The following is a 25,370-nucleotide window of genomic DNA, read 5'->3' on the forward strand; positions in this document are numbered from 1 at the left end:
AACCGCAGCATATATCAGTGCAGCTGTGCCAGTAATGGTCCTCCCCCCTCTATCCCAGATCCATGTAATGCTCCCTAGCTGTCACCTCTGCAACCGCAGCATATATCAGTGCAGCTGTGCCAGTAATGGTCCTCCCCCCTCTATCCCAGATCCATGTAATGCTCCCTAGCTGCCACCTCTGAAACTGCAGCATATATCAGTGCAGCTGTGCCAGTAATGGTCCTCCCCCTCTATCACAGATCCATGTAATGCTCCCTAGCTGTCACCTCTGCAACCGCAGCATATATCAGTGCAGCTGTGCCAGTAATGGTCCTCCCCCTCTATCACAGATCCATGTAATGCTCCCTAGCTGTCACCTCTGCAACCGCAGTATATATCAGTGCAGCTGTGCCAGTAATGGTCCTCCCCCTCTATCCCAGATCCATGTAATGCTCCCTAGCTGTCACCTCTGCAACCGCAGCATATATCAGTGCAGCTGTGCCAGTAATGGTCCTCCCCCTCTATCCCAGATCCATGTAATGCTCCCTAGCTGTCACCTCTACAACCGCAGCATATATCAGTGCAGCTGTGCCAGTAATGGTCCTCCCCCTCTATCACAGATCCATGTAATGCTCCCTAGCTGTCACCTCTGCAACCGCAGCATATATCAGTGCAGCTGTGCCAGTAATGGTCCTCCCCCTCTATCACAGATCCATGTAATGCTCCCTAGCTGTCACCTCTACAACCGCAGCATATATCAGTGCAGCTGTGCCAGTAATGGTCCTCCCCCTCTATCACAGATCCATGTAATGCTCCCTAGCTGCCACCTCTGCAACCGCAGCATATATCAGTGCAGCTGTGCCAGTAATGGTCCTCCCCCTCTATCCCAGATCCATGTAATGCTCCCTAGCTGTCACCTCTACAACCGCAGCATATATCAGTGCAGCTGTGCCAGTAATGGTCCTCCCCCTCTATCACAGATCCATGTAATGCTCCCTAGCTGTCACCTCTGCAACCGCAGCATATATCAGTGCAGCTGTGCCAGTAATGGTCCTCCCCCTCTATCACAGATCCATGTAATGCTCCCTAGCTGTCACCTCTGCAACCGCAGCATATATCAGTGCAGCTGTGCCAGTAATGGTCCTCCCCCTCTATCCCAGATCCATGTAATGCTCCCTAGCTGCCACCTCTGCAACCGCAGCATATATCAGTGCAGCTGTGCCAGTAATGGTCCTCCCCCCTCTATCACAGATCCATGTAATGCTCCCTAGCTGTCACCTCTGCAACCGCAGTATATATCAGTGCAGCTGTGCCAGTAATGGTCCTCCCCCCTCTATCCCAGATCCATGTAATGCTCCCTAGCTGCCACCTCTGCAACCGCAGCATATATCAGTGCAGCTGTGCCAGTAATGGTCCTCCCCCTCTATCACAGATCCATGTAATGCTCCCTAGCTGTCACCTCTACAACCGCAGCATATATCAGTGCAGCTGTGCCAGTAATGGTCCTCCCCCTCTATCCCAGATCCATGTAATGCTCCCTAGCTGCCACCTCTACAACCGCAGCATATATCAGTGCAGCTGTGCCAGTAATGGTCCTCCCCCTCTATCCCAGATCCATGTAATGCTCCCTAGCTGTCACCTCTGCAACCGCAGCATATATCAGTGCAGCTGTGCCAGTAATGGTCCTCCCCCTCTATACCAGATCCATGTAATGCTCCCTAGCTGTCACCTCTGCAACCGCAGCATATATCAGTGCAGCTGTGCCAGTAATGGTCCTCCCCCTCTATCACAGATCCATGTAATGCTCCCTAGCTGTCACCTCTACAACCACAGCATATATCAGTGCAGCTGTGCCAGTAATGGTCCTCCCCCTCTATCCCAGATCCATGTAATGCTCCCTAGCTGTCACCTCTGCAACCGCAGCATATATCAGTGCAGCTGTGCCAGTAATGGTCCTCCCCCCTCTATCACAGATCCATGTAATGCTCCCTAGCTGTCACCTCTGCAACCGCAGCATATATCAGTGCAGCTGTGCCAGTAATGGTCCTCCCCCCTCTATCACAGATCCATGTAATGCTGCCACCTCTGCAACCGCAGCATATATCAGTGCAGCTGTGCCAGTAATGGTCCTCCCCCTCTATCCCAGATCCATGTAATGCTCCCTAGCTGTCACCTCTGCAACCGCAGCATATATCAGTGCAGCTGTGCCAGTAATGGTCCTCCCCCTCTATCCCAGATCCATGTAATGCTCCCTAGCTGCCACCTCTGCAACCTCAGCATATATCAGTGCAGCTGTGCCAGTAATGGTCCTACCCCCCTCTATCACAGATCCATGTAATGCTCCCTAGCTGTCACCTCTGCAACCGCAGCATATATCAGTGCAGCTGTGCCAGTAATGGTCCTCCCCCTCTATCACAGATCCATGTAATGCTCCCTAGCTGTCACCTCTGCAACCGCAGCATATATCAGTGCAGCTGTGCCAGTAATGGTCCTCCCCCTCTATCCCAGATCCATGTAATGCTCCCTAGCTGTCACCTCTGCAACCGCAGCATATATCAGTGCAGCTGTGCCAGTAATGGTCCTCCCCCTCTATCCCAGATCCATGTAATGCTCCCTAGCTGTCACCTCTGCAACCGCAGTATATATCAGTGCAGCTGTGCCAGTAATGGTCCTCCCCCTCTATCCCAGATCCATGTAATGCTCCCTAGCTGTCACCTCTGCAACCGCAGCATATATCAGTGCAGCTGTGCCAGTAATGGTCCTCCCCCTCTATCCCAGATCCATGTAATGCTCCCTAGCTGTCACCTCTACAACCGCAGCATATATCAGTGCAGCTGTGCCAGTAATGGTCCTCCCCCTCTATCACAGATCCATGTAATGCTCCCTAGCTGTCACCTCTGCAACCGCAGCATATATCAGTGCAGCTGTGCCAGTAATGGTCCTCCCCCCTCTATCCCAGATCCATGTAATGCTCCCTAGCTGTCACCTCTGCAACCGCAGCATATATCAGTGCAGCTGTGCCAGTAATGGTCCTCCCCCTCTATCACAGATCCATGTAATGCTCCCTAGCTGTCACCTCTGCAACCGCAGCATATATCAGTGCAGCTGTGCCAGTAATGGTCCTCCCCCTCTATCACAGATCCATGTAATGCTCCCTAGCTGTCACCTCTGCAACCGCAGCATATATCAGTGCAGCTGTGCCAGTAATGGTCCTCCCCCCTCTATCCCAGATCCATGTAATGCTCCCTAGCTGTCACCTCTGCAACCGCAGCATATATCAGTGCAGCTGTGCCAGTAATGGTCCTCCCCCTCTATCACAGATCCATGTAATGCTCCCTAGCTACCACCTCTGCAACCGCAGCATATATCAGTACAGCTGTGCCAGTAATGGTCCTCCCCCTCTATCCCAGATCCATGTAATGCTCCCTAGCTGCCACCTCTGCAACCGCAGCATATATCAGTGCAGCTGTGCCAGTAATGGTCCTCCCCCCTCTATCCCAGATCCATGTAATGCTCCCTAGCTGTCACCTCTGCAACCGCAGCATATATCAGTACAGCTGTGCCAGTAATGGTCCTCCCCAGATCCATGTAATGCTCCCTAGCTGTCACCTCTGCAACCGCAGCATATATCAGTGCAGCTGTGCCAGTAATGGTCCTCCCCCCTCTATCCCAGATCCATGTAATGCTCCCTAGCTGCCACCTCTACAACCGCAGCATATATCAGTGCAGCTGTGCCAGTAATGGTCCTCCCCCTCTATCACAGATCCATGTAATGCTCCCTAGCTGTCACCTCTGCAACCGCAGCATATATCAGTGCAGCTGTGCCAGTAATGGTCCTCCCCCTCTATCCCAGATCCATGTAATGCTCCCTAGCTGTCACCTCTGCAACCACAGCATATATCAGTGCAGCTGTGCCAGTAATGGTCCTCCCCCTCTATCCCAGATCCATGTAATGCTCCCTAGCTGTCACCTCTGCAACCGCAGCATATATCAGTGCAGCTGTGCCAGTAATGGTCCTCCCCCCTCTATCCCAGATCCATGTAATGCTCCCTAGCTACCACCTCTGCAACCGCAGCATATATCAGTACAGCTGTGCCAGTAATGGTCCTCCCCCCTCTATCACAGATCCATGTAATGCTACGTAGCTGTCACCTCTGCAACCGCAGCATATATCAGTGCAGCTGTGCCAGTAATGGTCCTCCCCCCTCTATCCCAGATCCATGTAATGCTCCCTAGCTGTCACCTCTGCAACCGCAGCATATATCAGTGCAGCTGTGCCAGTAATGGTCCTCCCCCTCTATCACAGATCCATGTAATGCTACCTAGCTGTCACCTCTGCAACCGCAGCATATATCAGTGCAGCTGTGCCAGTAATGGTCCTCCCCCCTCTATCCCAGATCCATGTAATGCTCCCTAGCTGTCACCTCTGCAACCGCAGTATATATCAGTGCAGCTGTGCCAGAAATAGTCCTCCCCCTATATCCCAGATCCATGTAATGCTCCCTAGCTGTCACCTCTGCAACCGCAGCATATATCAGTGCAGCTGTGCCAGTAATGGTCCTCCCCCTCTATCACAGATCCATGTAATGTTCCCTAGCTGTCACCTCTACAACCGCAGCATATATCAGTGCAGCTGTGCCAGTAATGGTCTTCCCCCTCTATCACAGATCCATGTAATGCTCCCTAGCTGTCACCTCTGCAACCGCAGCATATATCAGTGCAGCTGTGCCAGTAATGGTCCTCCCCCCTCTATCACAGATCCATGTAATGCTCCCTAGCTACCACCTCTGCAACCGCAGCATATATCAGTGCAGCTGTGCCAGTAATGGTCCTCCCCCTCTATCCCAGATCCATGTAATGCTCCCTAGCTGTCACCTCTGCAACCGCAGCATATATCAGTGCAGCTGTGCCAGTAATGGTCCTCCCCCTCTATCCCAGATCCATGTAATGCTCCCTAGCTGTCACCTCTGCAACCGCAGCATATATCAGTGCAGCTGTGCCAGTAATGGTCCTCCCCCTCTATCCCAGATCCATGTAATGCTCCCTAGCTGTCACCTCTGCAACCGCAGCATATATCAGTGCAGCTGTGCCAGTAATGGTCCTCCCCCTCTATCACAGATCCATGTAATGCTCCCTAGCTGTCACCTCTGCAACCGCAGCATATATCAGTGCAGCTGTGCCAGTAATGGTCCTCCCCCTCTATCCCAGATCCATGTAATGCTCCCTAGCTACCACCTCTGCAACCGCAGCATATATCAGTACAGCTGTGCCAGTAATGGTCCTCCCCCCTCTATCACAGATCCATGTAATGTTCCCTAGCTGTCACCTCTACAACCGCAGCATATATCAGTGCAGCTGTGCCAGTAATGGTCTTCCCCCTCTATCACAGATCCATGTAATGCTCCCTAGCTGTCACCTCTGCAACCGCAGCATATATCAGTGCAGCTGTGCCAGTAATGGTCCTCCCCCCTCTATCACAGATCCATGTAATGCTCCCTAGCTACCACCTCTGCAACCGCAGCATATATCAGTGCAGCTGTGCCAGTAATGGTCCTCCCCCTCTATCCCAGATCCATGTAATGCTCCCTAGCTGTCACCTCTGCAACCGCAGCATATATCAGTGCAGCTGTGCCAGTAATGGTCCTCCCCCTCTATCCCAGATCCATGTAATGCTCCCTAGCTGTCACCTCTGCAACCGCAGCATATATCAGTGCAGCTGTGCCAGTAATGGTCCTCCCCCTCTATCCCAGATCCATGTAATGCTCCCTAGCTGTCACCTCTGCAACCGCAGCATATATCAGTGCAGCTGTGCCAGTAATGGTCCTCCCCCTCTATCACAGATCCATGTAATGCTCCTCTTCTTCTCCCTAGCTGTCCGTGGTAGAATATGATCCTGGAACCCATGATCTGAAGACTCTATCCCTGCATTACTTTGAGGAGCCAGAGCTGCGGGTATGTGGAGAGCATCTAACCCAACACTTACATATTCATGCCACGTTTTTCCATGACAAAGTGAATTCTGAGTATTTCTCTGACGTCCTAGTGGATGCTGGGAACTCCGTAAGGACCATGGGGAATAGCGGCTCCGCATGAGACTGGGCACAACTAAAGAAAGCTTTAGGTCACCTGGTGTGCACTGGCTCCTCCCACTATGACCCTCCTCCAAGCCTTAGTTAGATTTTGTGCCCGGCCGAGGTTGGATGCACACTAGGGGCTCTCCTGAGCTTCTAGAAAGAAAGTATAGATTTAGGTTTTTTATTTTCAGTGAGACCTGCTGGCAACAGGCTCACTGCAGTGAGGGACTAAGGGGAGAAGAAGCGAACTCGCCTGCTTGCAGCCGGATTGGGCTTCTTAGGCTACTGGACACCATTAGCTCCAGAGGGATCGACCGCAGGCCCAGCCTTGGTGTTCGGTCCCGGAGCCGCGCCGCCGTCCCCCTTACAGAGCCAGAAGCAAGAAGAGGTCCGGAAAATCGGCGGCAGAAGACATCAGTCTTCACCAAGGTAGCGCACAGCACTGCAGCTGTGCGCCATTGCTCCTCATACACACTTCACACTCCGGTCACTGAGGGTGCAGGGCGCTTGGGGGGGGCGCCCTGAGCAGCAATAAAAACACCTTGGCTGGCAAAAATACCACAATATATAGCCCCAGAGGCTATATATGTGGTAAATACCCCTGCCAGAATCCAGAAAAAAGCGGGAGAAAAGTCCGCGAAAAAGGGGCGGAGCTATCTCCCTCAGCACACTGGCGCCATTTTCTCTTCACAGTGTAGCTGGAAGACAGCTCCCCAGGCTCTCCCCTGTAGTTTTCAGGCTCAAAGGGTTAAAAAGAGAGGGGGGCACTAAATTTAGGCGCAATATTATATATACAAGCAGCTATTGGGGAAATTTCACTCAGTTATAGTGTTAATCCCCTCATTATATAGCGCTCTGGTGTGTGCTGGCATACTCTCTCTCTGTCTCCCCAAAGGGCTTTGTGGGGTCCTGTCCTCAGTCAGAGCATTCCCTGTGTGTGTGCGGTGTGTCGGTACGGCTGTGTCGACATGTTTAATGAGGAGGCTTATATGGTGACGGAGCAGATGCCGATAAATGTGATGTCGCCCCCTGTGGGGTCGACACCAGAGTGGATGGTTAGGTGAAAGGTGTAAACCGACAGTGTCAACTCCTTACATAAAAGGGTGGATGACGTAACAGCTGTGGGACAGCCGGCTTCTCTGTCCGCGTCTGCCCAGGCGTCTCAAAGGCCATCAGGGGCTCAAAAACGCCCGCTCACTCAGATGGCAGACACAGATGTCGACACGGAGTCCGACTCCAGTGTCGACAAGGTTGAGACATATACACAATCCACTAGGAACATCTGTGACTTGATCCCGGCAATAAAAAAAAAAAAAAAAAATGTGTTACACATTTCTGACATTAACCCTCTAAAAATGGGTTTTATGTTTGGGGAGAAAAAGCAGGCAGTGTTTTGTTCCCCCATCAGATGAATGAATGAAGTGTGTGAAAAGCGTGGGTTCCCCCCGATAAGAAACTGGTAATTTCTAAAAAGTTACTGATGGCGTACCCTTTCCCGCTAGAGGATAAGTTACGCTGGGAAATATCCCCTAGGGTGGATAAGGCGCTCACACGGTTGTCAAAAAAGGTGGCACTGCCGTTTTAGGAACGGCCACTTTGAAGGTACCTGTTGATAAAAAGCAGGAGGCTATCCTGAAGTCTGTATTTACACACTCAGGTACTAGACTGAGACCTGCAGATCGTGCTGCTGCAGCGTGGTCGGTGACCCTGTCAAACATGAGAACATATTAAAGACGTCGTCTTATATATGAGGGATGCACAGAGGGATATTTTGCCGGCTGGCATCCAAAATGAATGTAATGTCCATTCTGTCAGGAGGGTATTAGAGACCTGTCACTGGACAGGTGATGCTGACTTTAAAAGGCGCATAGAGATTCTGCCTTATAAGGGTGAGGAATTATTTGGGGATGGTCTCTGGGACCTCGTATCCACAGCAACAGCTGGGAAGAAATATTTTTACCTCAGGTTTCCTCACAGACTAAGAAAGCACTGTATTATCAGGTACAGTCCTTTCGGCTTCAGAAAAGCAAGCAGCGGGTCAAAGGCGCTTCCTTTCTGTACAGAGACAAGGGAAGAGGGAAAAAGCTGCACCAGTCAGCCTGTTCCCAGAATCATAATTCTTCTCTCGCTTCCTCTGAGTCCACAGCATGATGCGGGGGCTCCACAGGTGTAGCCAGGTACGGTGGGGGGCCGTCTCAAAAATTTCAGCGATCAGTGGGCTCGCTCACAGGTGGATCCCTGTTTCATTCAAGTAGTATTTCAGGGGTACAAGCTGGAATTCGAGATGTCTACCCCCCGCCGTTTCCTCAAATATGCCTTGCCGACAACTCCCTCAGGCAGGGAGGCTGCGCTAGAGGCAATTAATAAGCTGTATTCCCAGCAGGTAATACTCAAGGTGCCCCTACTTCAACAAGGATGGGGTTACTATTCCACACGGTTTGGGGTACCGAAACCGCATGGTTCGGTGTGACCCATTTTATATTTAAAATCCTTGAACACATACATAACAAAATTCAAGTTCAAGATGGAATCGCTCAGGGCGGTTATTGCAAGCCTGGACGAGGGGGATTACATGGTATCCCGGGACATCAAGGATGCTTACCTGCATGTCCCTATTTACTATCCTCGTCAGGAGTACCTCAGATTTGTGGTACAGGATTACCATTACCAAGTCCAGACACTGCCGTTTGGACTGTACATGGCACCGAGGGTGTTTACCAAGGTAATGGCCGAAATGATGATACTCCTTCGAAAAAAGGGAGTTTTAATTATCCCGTACTTGGACAATCTCCTTATAAGGGCAAGGTCCAAGGAGCAGTTGCTAGTCGGGGTAGCACTATTTTGGAAAGTGCTACAACAGCACGATTGGATTCTAAACAGTCCAAAGTCACAGCTGGTTCCTACGACACGTCTACTGTTCCTGGGGATGGTTCTGGACACAGAACAGAAATAAGTGTTTCTCCCGGAGGAGAAAGCCAAGGAGCTGTCATCTCTAGTCAGAGACCTCCTAAAGCCAAAACAGGTATCTGTGCATCATTGCACGCGAGTCCTGGGAAAAATGTTAGCTTCCTACGAAGCAATCCCATTCGGCAGGTTCCATGCAAGAACTTTTCAGTGGGACCTGTTGGACAAGTGGTCCGGATCACATCTTCAGATGCATCGGCTGATAACCCTGTCTTCAAGGACCAGGGTATCTCTACTGTGGTGGCTGCAGAGTGCCCATCTTCAAGAGGGCCGCAGGTTCGGCATACAGGACTAGGTCCTAGTGACCATGGATGCCAGCCTTTGAGGCTGGGGGGCAGTCACACAGGGAAGAAACTTCCAGGGAATTTGGTCAAGTCAGGTGACTTCCCTACACATAAATATTCTGGAACTGAGGGCCATTTACAATGCCCTGAGTCAGGCAAGGCCTCTGCTTCAAAACCAGCCGGTATTGATCCAATCAGACAACATCACGGCAGTCGCCCATGTAAACCAACGGGGCGGCACAAGAAGCAGGATGGCGATGGCAGAAGCCACAAGGATTCTCCGATGGGCGGAAAATCATGTGTTAACACTGTCAGCAGTGTTCATTCCCGGAGTGGACGACTGGGAAGAAGATCTTCTCCGCAGACACGACCTCCACCCGGGAGAGTGGGGATTTCATCCAGAAGTCTTCCAAAGGATTGTACACCATTGGGAAAGGCCACAGGTGGACATGATGGCGTCCCGCCTCAACAAAAAGCTATAAAAGATATTGCGCCTGGTCAAGGGACCATCAGGCGATAGCTGTGGACGCTCTGGTAACACCGTGGGTGTACCAGTCGGTTTATGTGTTCCCCCCTCTGCCTCTCATACAAAAGGTACTGAGAATAATAGGAAGGCGAGGAGTAAGAACGATACTCGTGGTTCCGGATTGGCCAAGAAGAGCTTGGTACCCAGAACTTCAAGAAATTATATCAGAGGACCCATGGCCTCTGCCGCTCAGACAGGACCTGCGGCAGCAGGGGCCCTGTCTGTTCCAAGACTTACCGCGGCTACGTTTTGACGGCATGGCGGTTGAACGCCGGATCCTAAAGGAAAAGGGCATTCCGGAGGAAGTCATTCCTACGCTGATTCAAGCCAGGAAAGATGTAACTGCAAAACATTATCACCGCATATGGCGAAAATATGTTGCTTGGTGTGAGGCCAAAAAAGGCCCCAACAGAGGAATTTCAACTGGGTCGATTTCTGCATTTCCTACAAGCAGGAGTGTCTATGGGCCTAAAATTAGGCTCCATTAAGGTACAGATCTCGGCTCTGTCGATTTTCTTCCAGAAAGAACTAGCTTCACTACCTGAAGTTCAGACATTGTAAAATGAGTGCTGCATATTCAGCCCCCGGTTGTGCCTCCAGTGGCACCTTGGGTTCTCAACGTGGTGTTGAGTTTCTTAAAATCACATTGGTGTGAGCCACTAAAAACCGTGGATCTAAAATATCTCACGCGGAAAGTGGTCGTTATTGGCCTTGGCTTCGGCCAGGCGTGTATCAGAATTGGCGGCTTTGTCATATAAAAGTCCTTATCTGATTTTCCATATGGATAGGGCAGAATTGAGGACTCGTCCCCAGTTTCTCCCTAAGGTGGTATCAGCTTTTCACTTGAACCAACCTATTGTAGTGCCTGCGGCTACTAGGGACTTGGAAGATTCCAAGTTACTGGACGTAGTCAGGGCCTTGAAAATGTATGTTTCCAGGACGGCTGGAGTCAGGAAAACTGACTCGCTGTTTATCCTGTATGCACCCAGCAAACTGGGTGCTTCTGCTTCTAAGCAGACTATTGCTCGCTGGATTTGTAGCACAATTCAGCTGGCGCATTCTGCGGCTGGACTACCGCAGCCAAAATCTGTAAAAGCCCATTCCACAAGGAAGGTGGGCTCATCTTGGGCAGCTGCCCGAGGGGTCTCGGCTTTCCAACTCTGCCGAGCTGCTACTTGGTCAGGGGCAAACACGTTTGCTAAAGTTTACAAATTTGATATCCTGGCTGAGGAGGACCTGGAGTTCTCTCATTCGGTGCTGCAGAGTCATCCGCACTCTCCCGTCCGTTTGGGAGCTTTGGTATAATCCCCATGGTCCTTACGGAGTTCCCAGCATCCACTAGGACGTCAGAGAAAATAAGATTTTACTCACCGATAATTCTATTTCTCATAGTCCGTAGTGGATGCTGGGCGCCCATCCCAAGTGCGGATTGTCTGCAATACTTGTATATAGTTATTGTTCACTAACGGGTTATTGTTGAGCCATCTGTTGAGAGGCTCAGTTGTTTTCATACTGTCAAACTGGGTATAGTATCACGAGTTATACGGTGTGATTGGTGTGGCTGGTATGAGTCTTACCCGGGATTCCAAATCCTTCCTTATTATGTCAGCTCGTCCGGGCACAGTGTCCTAACTGAGGCTTGGAGGAGGGTCATAGTGGGAGGAGCCAGTGCACACCAGGTGACCTAAAGCTTTCTTTAGTTGTGCCCAGTCTCCTGCGGAGCCGCTATTCCCCATGGTCCTTACGGAGTTCCCAGCATCCACTACGGACTACGAGAAATAGATTTACCGGTGAGTAAAATCTTATTTTTTACATCATAAACTATGAAATCGTATCTTGCAGTTGCTAGAAACTGGCTGGCTAACTACAAAAAGGTGAAACTGTAGAGCACAGCATGTCAGTTGTGTGTTATAAGTGCCTCATTTCTAGCTATAACTACACAGAAGCTATTACAGATGGAGCCTCGCTCATTTATGCTGTCTATGGCGTTAGTCCCGATCACGGAGTTGCAGCGTGCATGGGCGCAATGCGGCGGGCCTAGTTGTAGGGAGGCTCACAGAGCTTATCATGGCGTTTGGCGTTACCGGTGAGTGTAATACCTGCGATTACCCACTAGATGTCGCTTTTTAAAATCACTGTTGCGCATGTGTGTGGTCTTCATTGAAATACAGTACACTATAGCGCAAGAACTACTTCACTGTACACTGTATGGGCAATGCTGTACGAGCGCATCATTTGCTATTTAAAATACACTGCGGCAATGAGGTCCCGTAGACAAACCAATGATTAAAATAGTGCAAACGAACGTGTTGAAGCAGTGGTCCATTGATAGTCTATGGGAAAATAGGTGCACTTTGCACCCTGATTTCTCATATGTCCTAAAGGATGCTGGGGACGCTTCAAGAACCATGGGGTATGGACGGGATCCGCAGGAGATATGGGCACTTTAAGACTTTGAAATGGTGTGACCTGGCTCCTCCCTCTATGCCCCTCCTCCAGACTCCAGTTTAGAATTGCCCAGGCAGACTGGATGCTCAACTGAGGAGCTGTACTGAGTTTCTCGGAAAAGACTTATGTTAGGTTTGTTATTTTCAGGGAGCACTGCTGGCAACAGTCTCCCTGCTTCGTGGGACAGAGGGGAGAGAAGTCAGACCTACTACTGTGAGTTTAAAGACTCTGCTTCTTGGCTACAGGACACCATTAGCTCCAGAGGGTTTGGAACACTAGGTACGCCTAGATGCTCGTTCCCAGAGCCGGCCGTCACCCCCCTTGCAGATCCAGAAGTCAGAAGACAGGTGAGTAGAAGAAGAAAAGAAGACTTCAGTGACTGCTTCTGAGGTACCGCACAGCAATCGTGCTGCACGCCATGCTCCCATACACAGCGGCACGGTAGGGTGCAGGGTGCGCAGGGGGGGGGGGGGGGGGGGGCGCGGTGGCGCCCTGGCAGCATTATAAACCTTTTTTTTGGCTGGCAGACTGCAAATTAAGTGCCTGGGCACTAAATGTATACCCCCGCCGGCATAATTTATTTTAAAAAAGAGCGGACTGAAGCGCGCCATGTAGGAGGCGGGGCTTAGCCCTCACAGCTCACATCAGCGCCATTTTCTCTCCGGAGCATGCAGAGACGCTGGTCCTTCCTCACCACTGATATTACAAGTAACGGTGCAAAACTGGGGGCACAGCATATTTGGTGCAAATAATAAGTGTTTTTAAGCGCTGCAGGGACTGAGGCATTATATTTATGGCTTGCAGAACCGGGATAGGCGCAGGGGTGTGAGCTGGCAAACTCCCTCTGTGTTTCTCTGACAGGCTTTACTGTGGGTCTGTCCCCTGTTTACCCAGTGTGTCTGTCGATACAGGTGTGTCGGCATGTCTGAGGCGGAGTCCTCTTCCCAGGAGGAGACTCTGTTGGGGGCAGAAACATCTGTGGGAGTGACCCAGTCGGCACCGCCGACTTCTGACTGGGTAAATGTGTTGAATGCTTTGAATGCTAATGTGGCTCCTATTAATAAGAGATTAGATAAATCTGAGTCTCAGAACCAGGCATGGAAAAAATCCGTAGAGGATGTGTTATCACAGGTCCAGACCCCCTCGGGGTCACAAACGTTCATTTGCGCAGTTAGCAGACACAGATACCGATACGGACTCTGACTCCAGTGTCGACTATAGTGATGCCAGATTAAACCCAAAATTGGCAAAGAACATTCAGTACATGATTGTGGCAATAAAAGACGTGTTACATATCACTGAGGACCCTGCTGTTCCTGATACTAGGGTCTGTATGTATAAAGGAAAGAAACCTGAGGTAACGTTTCCTCCCTCTCATGAACTGAATACTCTATTTGAAAAAATGTGGGAAAATCCTGACAGAAAGTTTCTAATTCCCAAAAGGATTAAAATGGCGTATCCGTTCCCCTCTGGGGATAGAGAAAAGTGGGAGTCACTTCCCGTTGTAGACAAGGCACTGTCACGTTTGTCTGAAAAGGTGGCTTTACCGTCTCCTGATACGGCAGCCCTTAAGGATCCTGCAGATCGTAGGCAGGAAAATACGCTGAAATCCATTTATGTCACCACAGGTACGCTGCTCAGGCCAGCTATTGCATCTGCGTGGGTGAGTAGTGCTATAGAAAAATGGGCAGATAACTTGTCATCTGATATAGAGGCCCTGGATAGGGATACCATCCTTTTAACGCTGGGTTATATCAGGGACGCTGCAGCCTACCTAAAGGAAGCGGCGAGAGATATTGGCCTCTTGGGATCATGGGCCAATGCCATGGCAGTCTCAGCTAGGAGAGCATTGTGGATTCATCAATGGAATGCTGATGCTGACTCTAAGAAAGCTATGGAGTCTCTACCGTATAAAGGTGGTGTATTGTTTGGTGAAGGTCTCGCTGATCTGGTATCTACGGCTACCGCGGGTAAGTCGTCATTTTTACCTTATGTTCCTCCACAGCAAAAGAAAGCTCACCACTTGCAGATGCAGTCCTTTCGGCCGAATAAATACAAAAGAGGCCGCGGTTATTCCTTCCTTGCTAATAGAGGAAGAGGAAAAGGTTAAAGATCTCCGGCCGTTGCAGGTTCTCAGGAGCAGAAGTCCTCCCCGGCTTCTGCCAAATCCACCGCATGACACTGGGGCTCCTCTGCTGGAGTCCGCACCGGTGGGGGCACGTCTCAAGCTCTTCAGTCAATTCTGGGCTCGTTCGGCCCTAGACCCGTGGATTGTAGAAATAGTGTCCCAGGGGTACAAACTGGAGCTTCAAGACGTTCCCCCTCGACGTTTTTTCAAATCAGCCTTACCAGCTTCTCTTCCGAACAGGAAGGTAGTTTGCGACGCAATACAAAAATTGTGTCTAAATCAAGTTATTGTCAGGGTTCCCCTGGCACAACAGGGAGAAGGTTTTTATTCGAGCCTGTTTGTGGTCCCGAAGCCGGACGGCTCGGTCAGACCAATCCTAAACCTGAAATCCCTAAATTTCTACCTAAAGAGATTCAAATTCAAGATGGAGTCTCTCCGAGCAGTGATCTTCAGTCTGGAGGAAGGGGATTTCATGGTATCGGTCGACATAAAGGATGCCTACTTACACGTCCCCATTTATCCTCCGCATCAGGCTTACCTGAGATTTGCAATTTAGGATTGTCATTACCAATTTCAAACGTTACCGTTTGGTCTATCCACGGCTCCAAGGATTTTTACCAAAGTGATGGCAGAGATGATGGTTCTGCTTCGCAAGCAGGGAGTCACAATTATCCCATACTTGGACGATCTGCGAGATCCAGGGACCAGTTGGTCCAAAATGTTGCACTCTCCATGACAGTTCTTCAACAACATGGTTGGCTTCTAAACTTGCCAAAATCACAGTTGATTCCGACGACGCGGTTGTCATTATTGGGAATGATATTGGACACAGAGCTACAGAGACTCTTTCTTCCTGTGGAAAAGGCGCTGGAACTTCAGAGTCTGGTCAAACAAATTCTGAAACCAGCAAGAGTGTCAATCCATCAATGCATTCGGTTGCTGGGGAAGATGGTTGCGGCCTACGAGGCCATTCAGTTTGGCAGGTTCCATGCCTGAGTGTTCCAGTGGGACCTGTTGGACAAGTAGTCCGGGTCCCATCTACACATGCACCAGAGGATAATCCTGTCTTCCAAGACCAGGGTATCGCACCTGTGGTGGCTGCACAGCTCTCACCTCCTAGAGGGGCGCAGGTTCGGGATACAGGACTGGATCCTAGTGACCACGGATGCAAGCCTCCGAGGTTGGGGGGCAGTCACAATGGGAGAAAACTTCCAAGGAAGATGGTCAAGTTAGGAAGCTTGTCTCCACATAAATGTTCTAGAGCTAAGGGCCATCTACAACGGCCTTCTGCAAGCGGAACATCTTCTTCGAGGTCTGCCTGTACTGATCCAGTAACAGCAGTAGCGTACATAAACCGTCAGGGCGGATGCAAAGCAGAGCGGCGATGGCAGAAGCCACAAGGATTTTCCGCTGGGCAGAAAAGTATACAATCGCTCTGTCAGCAATCTTCATTCCAGGAGTGGACAACTGGGAAGCAGACTTACTCAGCAGACACGATCTCCATCCAGGAGAGTGGGGACTCCACCAAGAAGTCTTCGCAGAGGTGACAGGTCGTTGGGGAGTTCCTCAAGTAGACATGATGGCTTCTCGTCTCAACAAGAAGCTTCAGAGATATTGTTCCAGGTCAAGGGACCCTCAAGCGATTGCAGTAGATGCTCTGGTGACACCGTGGGTGTTTCAGTCAGTGTATGTGTTCCCTCCACTTCCTCTCATTCCAAAAGTTCTAAAGATCATAAGAAGAACAAGGGTCCGAGCGATCCTCATTGTTCCAGACTGGCCAAAGAGGGCTTGGTATCCAGATCTTCAGGAATTACTCATCGGAGATCCCTGGCCTCTTCCTCTGCGCGAGGACCTGTTACAACAGGGGCCGTGCGTGTATCAGGACCTACCGCGGCTGCGTTTGACGGCGTGGCAGTTGAACGCAAAATCCTAGCCCGTAAGGGTATTCCCAGTGAAGTCATTCCCACACTTGTTCAGGACAGAAAAGGGGTAACGGCTATACATTACCACCGTATTTGGAGGAAATATGTTTCTTGGTGTGAATCCAAGAAGGCTCCTATGGAAGAGTTTCAGCTAGGACGGTTTCTCCATTTTCTACAAGCAGGTATGGATGCGGGCCTAAAATTGGGCTCAATTAAGGTTCAGATTTCAGCTTTATCAATTTTCTTTCAGAAACAATTGGCCTCCCTTCCAGAAGTTCAGACTTTCGTGAAAGGCGTTTTGCACATCCAGCCTCCGTTTGTGCCTCCAGTGGCACCATGGGATCTTAGTGTGGTGTTGCAGTTCCTTCAGTCACATTGGTTTGAACCTTTAAGGAAAGTATAGTTGAAATTCCTCACTTGGAAAGTGGTCATCCTGTTGGCCTTGGCATCTGCAAGGTGGGTGTCTGGGTTAGCGGCCTTGTCTCACAAGAGCCCTTATTTGATCTTCCATGAAGATAGAGCTGAATTGAGGACACGTCAGCAATATTTACCGATAGGAACCTAACGTGGTTTCTGTGGCTTCTGACGCCTTCGTTGAGTCAGAATCTCTGGATGTGGTCAGCGCTTTGAAGATTTATGTCGCCAGAACGGCTCGGATTAGGAAAACAGAGGCTCTGTTTGTCCTGTATGCTCCCAACAAGGTTGGGTGTCCTGCTTCCAAGCAGACCATTGCGCGCTGGTTCTGTAACACGATTCAGCAGGCCCATTCCACAGCTGGAATGCCATTACCGGAATCAGTGAAGGCCCATTCCACTAGGAAGGTGGGCTCATTCTGGGCGGCTGCCCGGGGGTCTCAGCTTTGCAACTTTGCCGAGCAGCTACTTGGTCGGGGTCAAACACTTTTGCAAAGTTCTACAAGTTTGACGCCTTGACCGATGAAGACCTTAAGTTCGGTCAATCGGTGCTGCAGAGTCGTCCGCACTCTCCCGCCCATTCTAGAGCTTTGGTATAACCCCTTGGTTCTAATGGTGACCCCAGCATCCTCTAGGACGTATGAGAAAATAGGATTTTAATGGGTGGTCTTCTGTTTGCCGGCGGTCGGGCTCCCGGCGCTCAGTATACCGGCGCCGGGAGCCCGACAGCCGTCATACCGACAGCCGTCATACCGACAATTATTTTCCCTCGTGGGGGTCCACGACCCCCATAGAGGGAGAATAAAATAGTGTGGCGCGCGTAGCGCGCCACCGTGCCCGTAGCGTGGCGAGCGCAGCGAGCCCGCAAGGGGCTCATTTGCGCTCGCCAAGCTGTCGGTAAGCCGGCGGTCGGGCTCCCGGCGCCGGGATGCTGGTCGCCGGGAGCCCGACCGCCGGCCAGCCGTAGTGAACCCGATTTTAATACCTACTGGTAAATCCTTTTCTCTTAGTCCATAGAGGATGCTGGGCGCCCTGTCCCAGTGCGTATTGTATCTGCAGTTATTAGTTGTGGTTACACACATGTTGTTACGTTTATTGTCAGCATGTTGCTGCAATTGTTCATGCCGTTGGCCTGTGTTCTGTTGAATGCCATGTTGTGCGGCATGGTTGTGGTGTGAGCTGGTATGAATCTCACCTTAGTTTAACAATAAATCCTTTCCTCGAAATGTCCGTCTCCCTGGGCACAGTTCCTATAACTGGAGTCTGGAGGAGGGGCATAGAGGGAGGAGCCAGTTCACACCCTTTCAAAGTCTTAAAGTGCCCATGTCTCCTGCGGATCCCGTCTATACCCCATGGTTCTAATGGAGACCTCAGCATCCTCTACGGACTAAGAGAAAAGGATTTACCGGTAGGTATTAAAATCCTATTTTCTCCTTCATCCACTAGGTCCACAGGAGCGCAGTTACAATGGGGAAATAGTAGTCAGTAATTGGGAGCTAACACTGTAACTAGCTCCTCCCCTACTATGTCCCCGCTCCAAGCCAGTCTTTAATTTGTGCCCAAGGGAGCTGGTTCACTTGGGTCTTCTATGAAGAATTTTTTCTTTTTTTTTTCTTTTCTTACTTACATCAACAGACTGCCAGTCTGCACCGCGGGAGCTGCCGGCGGGGTCCCATTGCAGCTGCGTGCGGCTTGGGATGGGCCCCGGCTGAAGGAGACACTGAGCTCTCCGGAGCCGGCCGGACACCGCTGCGTGCGGCGCGTGTCGGGGCAGCTCCGTCGGCTGAAGATTCCGGCAGCACGGCAGCGGTAAGTATACGTGGACGGACACCACTGCGTGCGGTGTGTTGGGGCCACTCCACCACACACTGCACCTAATGGATACAAACAGTCTCCCTGGGTTTGAGTTCCACTCAATCCCCAACTAATCAATAGCGGTGAGTGAGTGCTTCTCTGCCCCCCTCCCCCCGCTCTTCTCCCCGGCTCTCTACAGCTTTTAGTTAAAGGGTGGCAGGGGGGCTTGAGAGTAGCTCTGGTTTTTTTCTGTAAACATTTTTCTCTGACGTCCTAAGTGGATGCTGGGGACTCCGTCAGGACCATGGGATTAGCGGCTCCGCAGGAGACAGGGCACAAAAGTAAAAGCTTTAGGACTAGGTGGTGTGCACTGGCTCCTCCCCCTATGACCCTCCTCCAAGCCTCAGTTAGGTTTCTGTGCCCGGCCGAGAAGGGTGCAATCTAGGTAGCTCTCCTGAGCTGCTTAGAATAAAAGTATAGACTTAGGTTTTTTTATTTTCAGTGAGACATGCTGGCAACAGGCTCACTGCATCGAGGGACTAAGGGGAGAAGAAGCGAACTCACCTGCGTGCAGAGTGGATTGGGCTTCTTGGCTACTGGACATTAGCTCCAGAGGGACGATCACAGGCCCAGCCATGGATGGGTCCCGGAGCCGCGCCGCCGGCCCCCTTACAGAGCCAGTGAAGAGGTCCAGAAATCGGCGGCAGAAGGCATCTTGTCTTCAAGAAAGGTAGCGCACAGCACTGCAGCTGTGCGCCATTGCTCTCAGCACACTTCACACTCCGGTCACTGAGGGTGCAGGGCGCAGGGCGCTGGGGGGGGGCGCCCTGAGACGCAATGAAAACACTATTTATGGTAAAAAATACATCACATATAGCTCCTGGGTTATATGGATGTATTTAACCCCTGCCATTTTACCTCATAAAAAGCGGGAGAAAGGCCGCCGTGAAGGGGGCGGAGCCTATCTCCTCAGCACACAAGCGCCATTTTCCCTCACAGCTCCGCTGGAAGGACGTCTCCCTGACTCTCCCCTGCAGTCCTGCACTACAGAAACAGGGTAAAAAAGAGAGGGGGGGGGGGGGCACTAATTTGGCATATAAAAACATATATAGCAGCTATAAGGGAGAAACACTTATTTATAAGGTTGTCCCTATACATATATAGCGCTCTGGTGTGTGCTGGCAAACTCTCCCTCTGTCTCCCCAAAGGGCTAGTGGGGTCCTGTCCTCTATCAGAGCATTCCCTGTGTGTGTGCTGTGTGTCGGTACGCGTGTGTCGACATGTATGAGGAGGAAAATGGTGTGGAGGCGGAGCAATTGCCTGTATTAGTGATGTCACCCCCTAGGGAGTCGACACCTGACTGGATGGTCTTATTTAAGGAATTACGTGATAGTGTCAGCACTTTACAAAAAACTGTTGACGACATGAGACAGCCGGCAAGTCAGTTAGTGCCTGTCCAGGCGTCTCAAACACCGTCAGGGGCTCTAAAGCGCCCATTACCTCAGTCGGTCGACACAGACACGGACACTGACTCCAGTGTCGACGGTGAAGAAACAAACGTATTTTCCAGTAGGGCCACACGTTACATGATCACGGCAATGAAGGAGGCTTTGCATATTTCTGATACTACAAGTACCACAAAAAAGGGTATTATGTGGGGTGTGAAAAAACTACCCGTAGTTTTTCCTGAATCAGAAGAATTAAATGAAGTGTGTGATGATGCGTGGGTCTCCCCCGATAAAAAATTGCTGATATCTAAGAAATTATTGGCATTATACCCTTTCCCGCCAGAGGTTAGGGCGCGTTGGGAAACACCCCCTAGGGTAGATAAGGCGCTCACACGCTTATCAAAACAAGTGGCGTTACCGTCTCCTGATACGGCCGCCCTCAAGGAGCCAGCTGATAGGAAGCTGGAAAATATCCTAAAAAGTATATACACACATACTGGTGTTATACTGCGACCAGCGATTGCCTCAGCCTGGATGTGCAGCGCTGGGGTGGCTTGGTCGGAGTCCCTGACTGAAAATATTGATACCCTTGACAGGGACAGTATTTTATTGACTATAGAGCGTTTAAAAGATGCGTTTCTATATATGCGTGATGCACAGAGGGATATTTGCACCCTGGCATCAAGAGTAAGTGCGATGTCCATTTCTGCCAGAAGATGTTTATGGACACGACAGTGGTCAGGTGATGCGGATTCCAAACGGCACATGGAAGTATTGCCGTATAAAGGGGAGGAGTTATTTGGGGTCGGTCTTTCGGACCTGGTGGCCACGGCAACAGCTGGAAAATCCACCTTTTTACCCCAACTCACCTCTCAGCAGAAAAAGACACCGTCTTTTCAGCCTCAGTCCTTTCGTCCCCATAAGGGCAAGCGGGCAAAAGGCCAGTCATATCTGCCCCGGGGTAGAGGAAAGGGAAAAAGACTGCAGCAGACAGCCTCTTCCCAGGAACAGAAGCCCTCCACCGCTTCTGCCAAGTCCTCAGCATGACGCTGGGGCCTTACAAGCGGACTCAGGTGCGGTGGGGGGTCGTCTCAAGAGTTTCAGCGCGCAGTGGGCTCACTCGCAAGTGGACCCCTGGATCCTACAGGTAGTATCCCAGGGGTACAGATTGGAATTCGAGACGTCTCCCCCTCGCAGGTTCCTGAAGTCTGCTTTACCAACGTCTCCCTCCGACAGGGAGGCAGTATTGGAAGCAATTCACAAGCTGTATTCCCAGCAGGTGATAATCAAAGTACCCCTCCTACAACAGGGAAAGGGGTATTATTCCACACTATTTGTGGTACCAAAGCCAGACGGCTCGGTGAGACCTATTCTAAATCTGAAATCTTTGAACACTTACATACAAAGGTTCAAATTCAAGATGGAGTCACTCAGAGCAGTGATAGCGAACCTGGAAGAAGGGGACTATATGGTGTCCCTGGACATCAAGGATGCTTACCTTCATGTCCCAATTTGCCCTTCTCACCAAGGGTACCTCAGGTTCGTAGTACAGAACTGTCATTATCAGTTTCAGACGCTGCCGTTTGGATTGTCCACGGCACCCCGGGTCTTTACCGAGGTAATGGCCGAAATGATGATTCTTCTTCGAAGAAAAGGCGTCTTAATTATCCCTTACTTGGACGATCTCCTGATAAGGGCAAAGTCCAGGGAACAGTTGGAGGTCGGAGTAGCACTATCTCGGGTACTGCTACAACAGCACGGGTGGATTCTAAATATTCCAAAATCGCAGCTGATCCCGACGACACGTCTGCTGTTCCTAGGGATGATTCTGGACACAGTCCAGAAAAAGGTGTTTCTCCCGGAGGAGAAAGCCAGGGAGTTATCCGAGCTAGTCAGGAACCTCCTAAAACCAGGAAAAGTGTCAGTGCATCATTGCACAAGGGTCCTGGGAAAAATGGTGGCTTCTTACGAAGCGATTCCATTCGGCAGATTTCACGCAAGAACTTTTCAGTGGGATCTGCTGGACAAATGGTCCGGATCGCATCTTCAGATGCATCAGCGGATAACCCTGTCTCCGAGGACAAGGGTGTCTCTTCTGTGGTGGCGGCAGAGTGCTCATCTACTAGAGGGCCGCAGATTCGGCATTCAGGATTGGATCCTGGTGACCACGGATGCCAGCCTGAGAGGCTGGGGAGCAGTCACACAGGGAAGAAATTTCCAGGGAACGTGGTCAAGTCTAGAGACTTCTCTCCACATAAATATACTGGAGCTAAGGGCAATTTACAATGCTCTATGCCTAGCAAGACCTCTGCTTCAAGGTCAGCCGGTGCTGATCCAGTCGGACAACATCACGGCAGTCGCCCACGTAAACAGACAGGGCGGCACAAGAAGCAGGAGGGCAATGGCAGAAGCTGCAAGGATTCTTCGCTGGGCGGAAAATCATGTGATAGCACTGTCAGCAGTGTTCATTCCGGGAGTGGACAACTGGGAAGCAGACTTCCTCAGCAGGCACGACCTCCACCCGGGAGAGTGGGGACTTCACACGGAAGTCTTCCACATGATTGTGAACCATTGGGAAAAACCAAAGGTGGACATGATGGCGTCCCGCCTCAACAAAAAACTGGACAGGTATTGCGCCAGGTCAAGGGACCCTCAGGCAATAGCTGTGGACGCTCTGGTAACACCGTGGGTGTACCAGTCAGTGTATGTGTTCCCTCCTCTTCCTCTCATACCCAAGGTACTGAGAATTATAAGACGGAGAGGAGTAAGAACTATACTCGTGGCTCCGGATTGGCCAAGGAGGACTTGGTACCCGGAACTTCAAGAGATGCTCACAGAGGACCCATGGCCTCTGCCGTTAAGAAGGGACTTGCTTCAGCAAGGACCCTGTCTGTTCCAAGACTTACCGCGGCTGCGTTTGACGGCATGGCGGTTGAACGCCGGATCCTAAGGGAAAAAGGCATTCCGGAAGAGGTCATACCTACCCTGGTCAGCCAGGAAGGAGGTGACCGCACAACATTATCACCGCATTTGGCGAAAATATGTTGCGTGGTGTGAGGCCAGGAAGGCCCCCACGGAGGAATTTCAACTCGGTCGATTCCTGCATTTCCTGCAAACAGGAGTGTCTATGGGCCTCAAATTGGGGTCCATTAAGGTTCAAATTTCGGCCCTGTCGATTTTCTTCCAGAAAGAATTGGCTTCAGTTCCTGAAGTCCAGACATTCGTCAAGGGAGTACTGCATATACAACCCCCTTTTGTGCCTCCAGTGGCACCGTGGGATCTCAACGTAGTTCTGGGATTCCTCAAATCACATTGGTTTGAACCGCTCAAATCTGTGGATTTGAAATATCTCACATGGAAAGTGACCATGCTGTTGGCCCTGGCCTCGGCCAGGCGAGTGTCAGAATTGGCGGCTTTGTCTCACAAAAGCCCATATCTGATTGTCCATTCGGACAGGGCAGAACTGCGGACTCGTCCCCAGTTTCTCCCTAAGGTGGTGTCAGCGTTTCACCTGAACCAACCTATTGTGGTGCCTGCGGCTACTAGGGACTTGGAGGACTCCAAGTTGCTAGACGTTGTCAGGGCCCTAAAAATATATATTTCCAGGACGGCTGGAGTCAGGAAAACTGACTCGCTGTTTATCCTGTATGCACCCAACAAGCTGGGTGCTCCTGCTTCTAAGCAGACGATTGCTCGTTGGATTTGTAGTACAATTCAGCTTGCACATTCTGTGGCAGGCCTGCCACAGCCAAAATCTGTAAAAGTCCATTCCACAAGGAAGGTGGGCTCATCTTGGGCGGCTGCCCGAGGGGTCTCGGCTTTACAACTTTGCCGAGCTGCTACTTGGTCAGGGGCAAACACGTTTGCAAAATTCTACAAATTTGATACCCTGGCTGAGGAGGACCTGGAGTTCTCTCATTCGGTGCTGCAGAGTCATCCGCACTCTCCCGCCCGTTTGAGAGCTTTGGTATAATACCCATGGTCCTGACGGAGTCCCCAGCATCCACTTAGGACGTTAGAGAAAATAAGAATTTACTTACCGATAATTCTATTTCTCGTAGTCCGTGGTGGATGCTGGGCGCCCATCCCAAGTGCGGATTGTCTCCAATACTTGTACATAGTTATTGTTACAAAAATCGGGTTATTATTGTTGTGAGCCATCTTTTCAGAGGCTCCTCTGTTATCATGCTGTTAACTGGGTTCAGATCACAAGTTATACGGTGTGATTGGTGTGGCTGGTATGAGTCTTACCCGGGATTCAAAATCCTTCCTTATTGTGTACGCTCGTCCGGGCACAGTATCCTAACTGAGGCTTGGAGGAGGGTCATAGGGGGAGGAGCCAGTGCACACCACCTAGTCCTAAAGCTTTTACTTTTGTGCCCTGTCTCCTGCGGAGCCGCTAATCCCATGGTCCTGACGGAGTCCCCAGCATCCACTACGGACTACGAGAAATAGAATTATCGGTAAGTAAATTCTTATTATTTATTTATTTAGAACAGCACAGAGACGGCTTGTCTCCCGCCCGCCCTCCTCCCCGCTCGGATCCCCGCTCAGCGCGGCTCACAGAGCCGCTACGGGGATCCTGCAAAAGGCGCAAAGCAAGTTCAAATTTGGTGCCTTTGCGGAGGGGGGCGGAGCTTAGTCCCGCTCTGCGCTGCCGGAATCAGCGCGTGCTGGCGGCCATTTCCTTTGCTGCAGCGCGGGACGGAGGAGCGCCACGGATCACAGTGAGCCTGTTACAGTGGGGACGGGGGGCACTGGGGGGCACTTATATCATCCTTACAGCCTGTCACTGCACAGTATCGTGCAGGAGAGCTCGGGCTGCTGTGGCTGCATTTTTCCCTACTCTCCCCCCTCCCTCCCCTTCTGCCTATTGCTGTTTTCCTGTGGGGGAGGGTCACAGGTGTTAGGTGCTGCCATCGCCAGTAAAGGCTCCAAGGCAACACAAAAACAGGGTCATGTTTTATGTGAGGAGTCCGACCCACCTGCTCAGCCCTCCTCAGAACCCCAGAGCGCCCCTGCATGGACGACACAACTCACAGAGGTTATGTCTCTGCTGACTGGGGAACTGTAGGCCTCTCGGGAAGATAGAGAGGCGGCCCGGTTCCAACAGCTTGGGCTGTCTCATTGGCAAAGTCAGTAGAAGGGCTCTCTAGGGCTGTAATCCCTTCCCAGACCCCGTCCTTTAGCCCCCCTCAACAGGCTTCTAAAAAGAGATTGCTAGCCTCTGTGTTGCAGGACTCTGATGATGATATGCCTCAGTTAGATGAGGTGGTGGTAGATATACAGGATACTGATGACGATCAGGTGTACGAGGACTCTGAACCAGTAGCTCAGGGTATTGAGGCTCTTATTACTGCTATTCGCTCAGTATTACAGGTGGAAGAGAC

General features: G+C 51.0%; 1 protein-coding gene across 2 annotated transcripts in view; it reads left to right on the top strand.

Moving 5' to 3' along the window:
• CPSF1 (cleavage and polyadenylation specific factor 1) overlaps nt 1–25,370 on the top strand; it is a 465,036-nt gene that overhangs the window by 68,972 nt on the left and 370,694 nt on the right. For both annotated transcript variants that reach the window (XM_063921055.1, XM_063921056.1), the window contains exon 5: nt 5,851–5,931. In XM_063921055.1, the coding sequence (XP_063777125.1) occupies nt 5,851–5,931 (81 nt within the window). The remainder of the gene's footprint in view (nt 1–5,850; nt 5,932–25,370) is intronic.

The sequence above is a fragment of the Pseudophryne corroboree genome, chromosome 5 (assembly GCF_028390025.1).
Source record: "Pseudophryne corroboree isolate aPseCor3 chromosome 5, aPseCor3.hap2, whole genome shotgun sequence".
NCBI lineage: Eukaryota > Metazoa > Chordata > Amphibia > Anura > Myobatrachidae > Pseudophryne > Pseudophryne corroboree.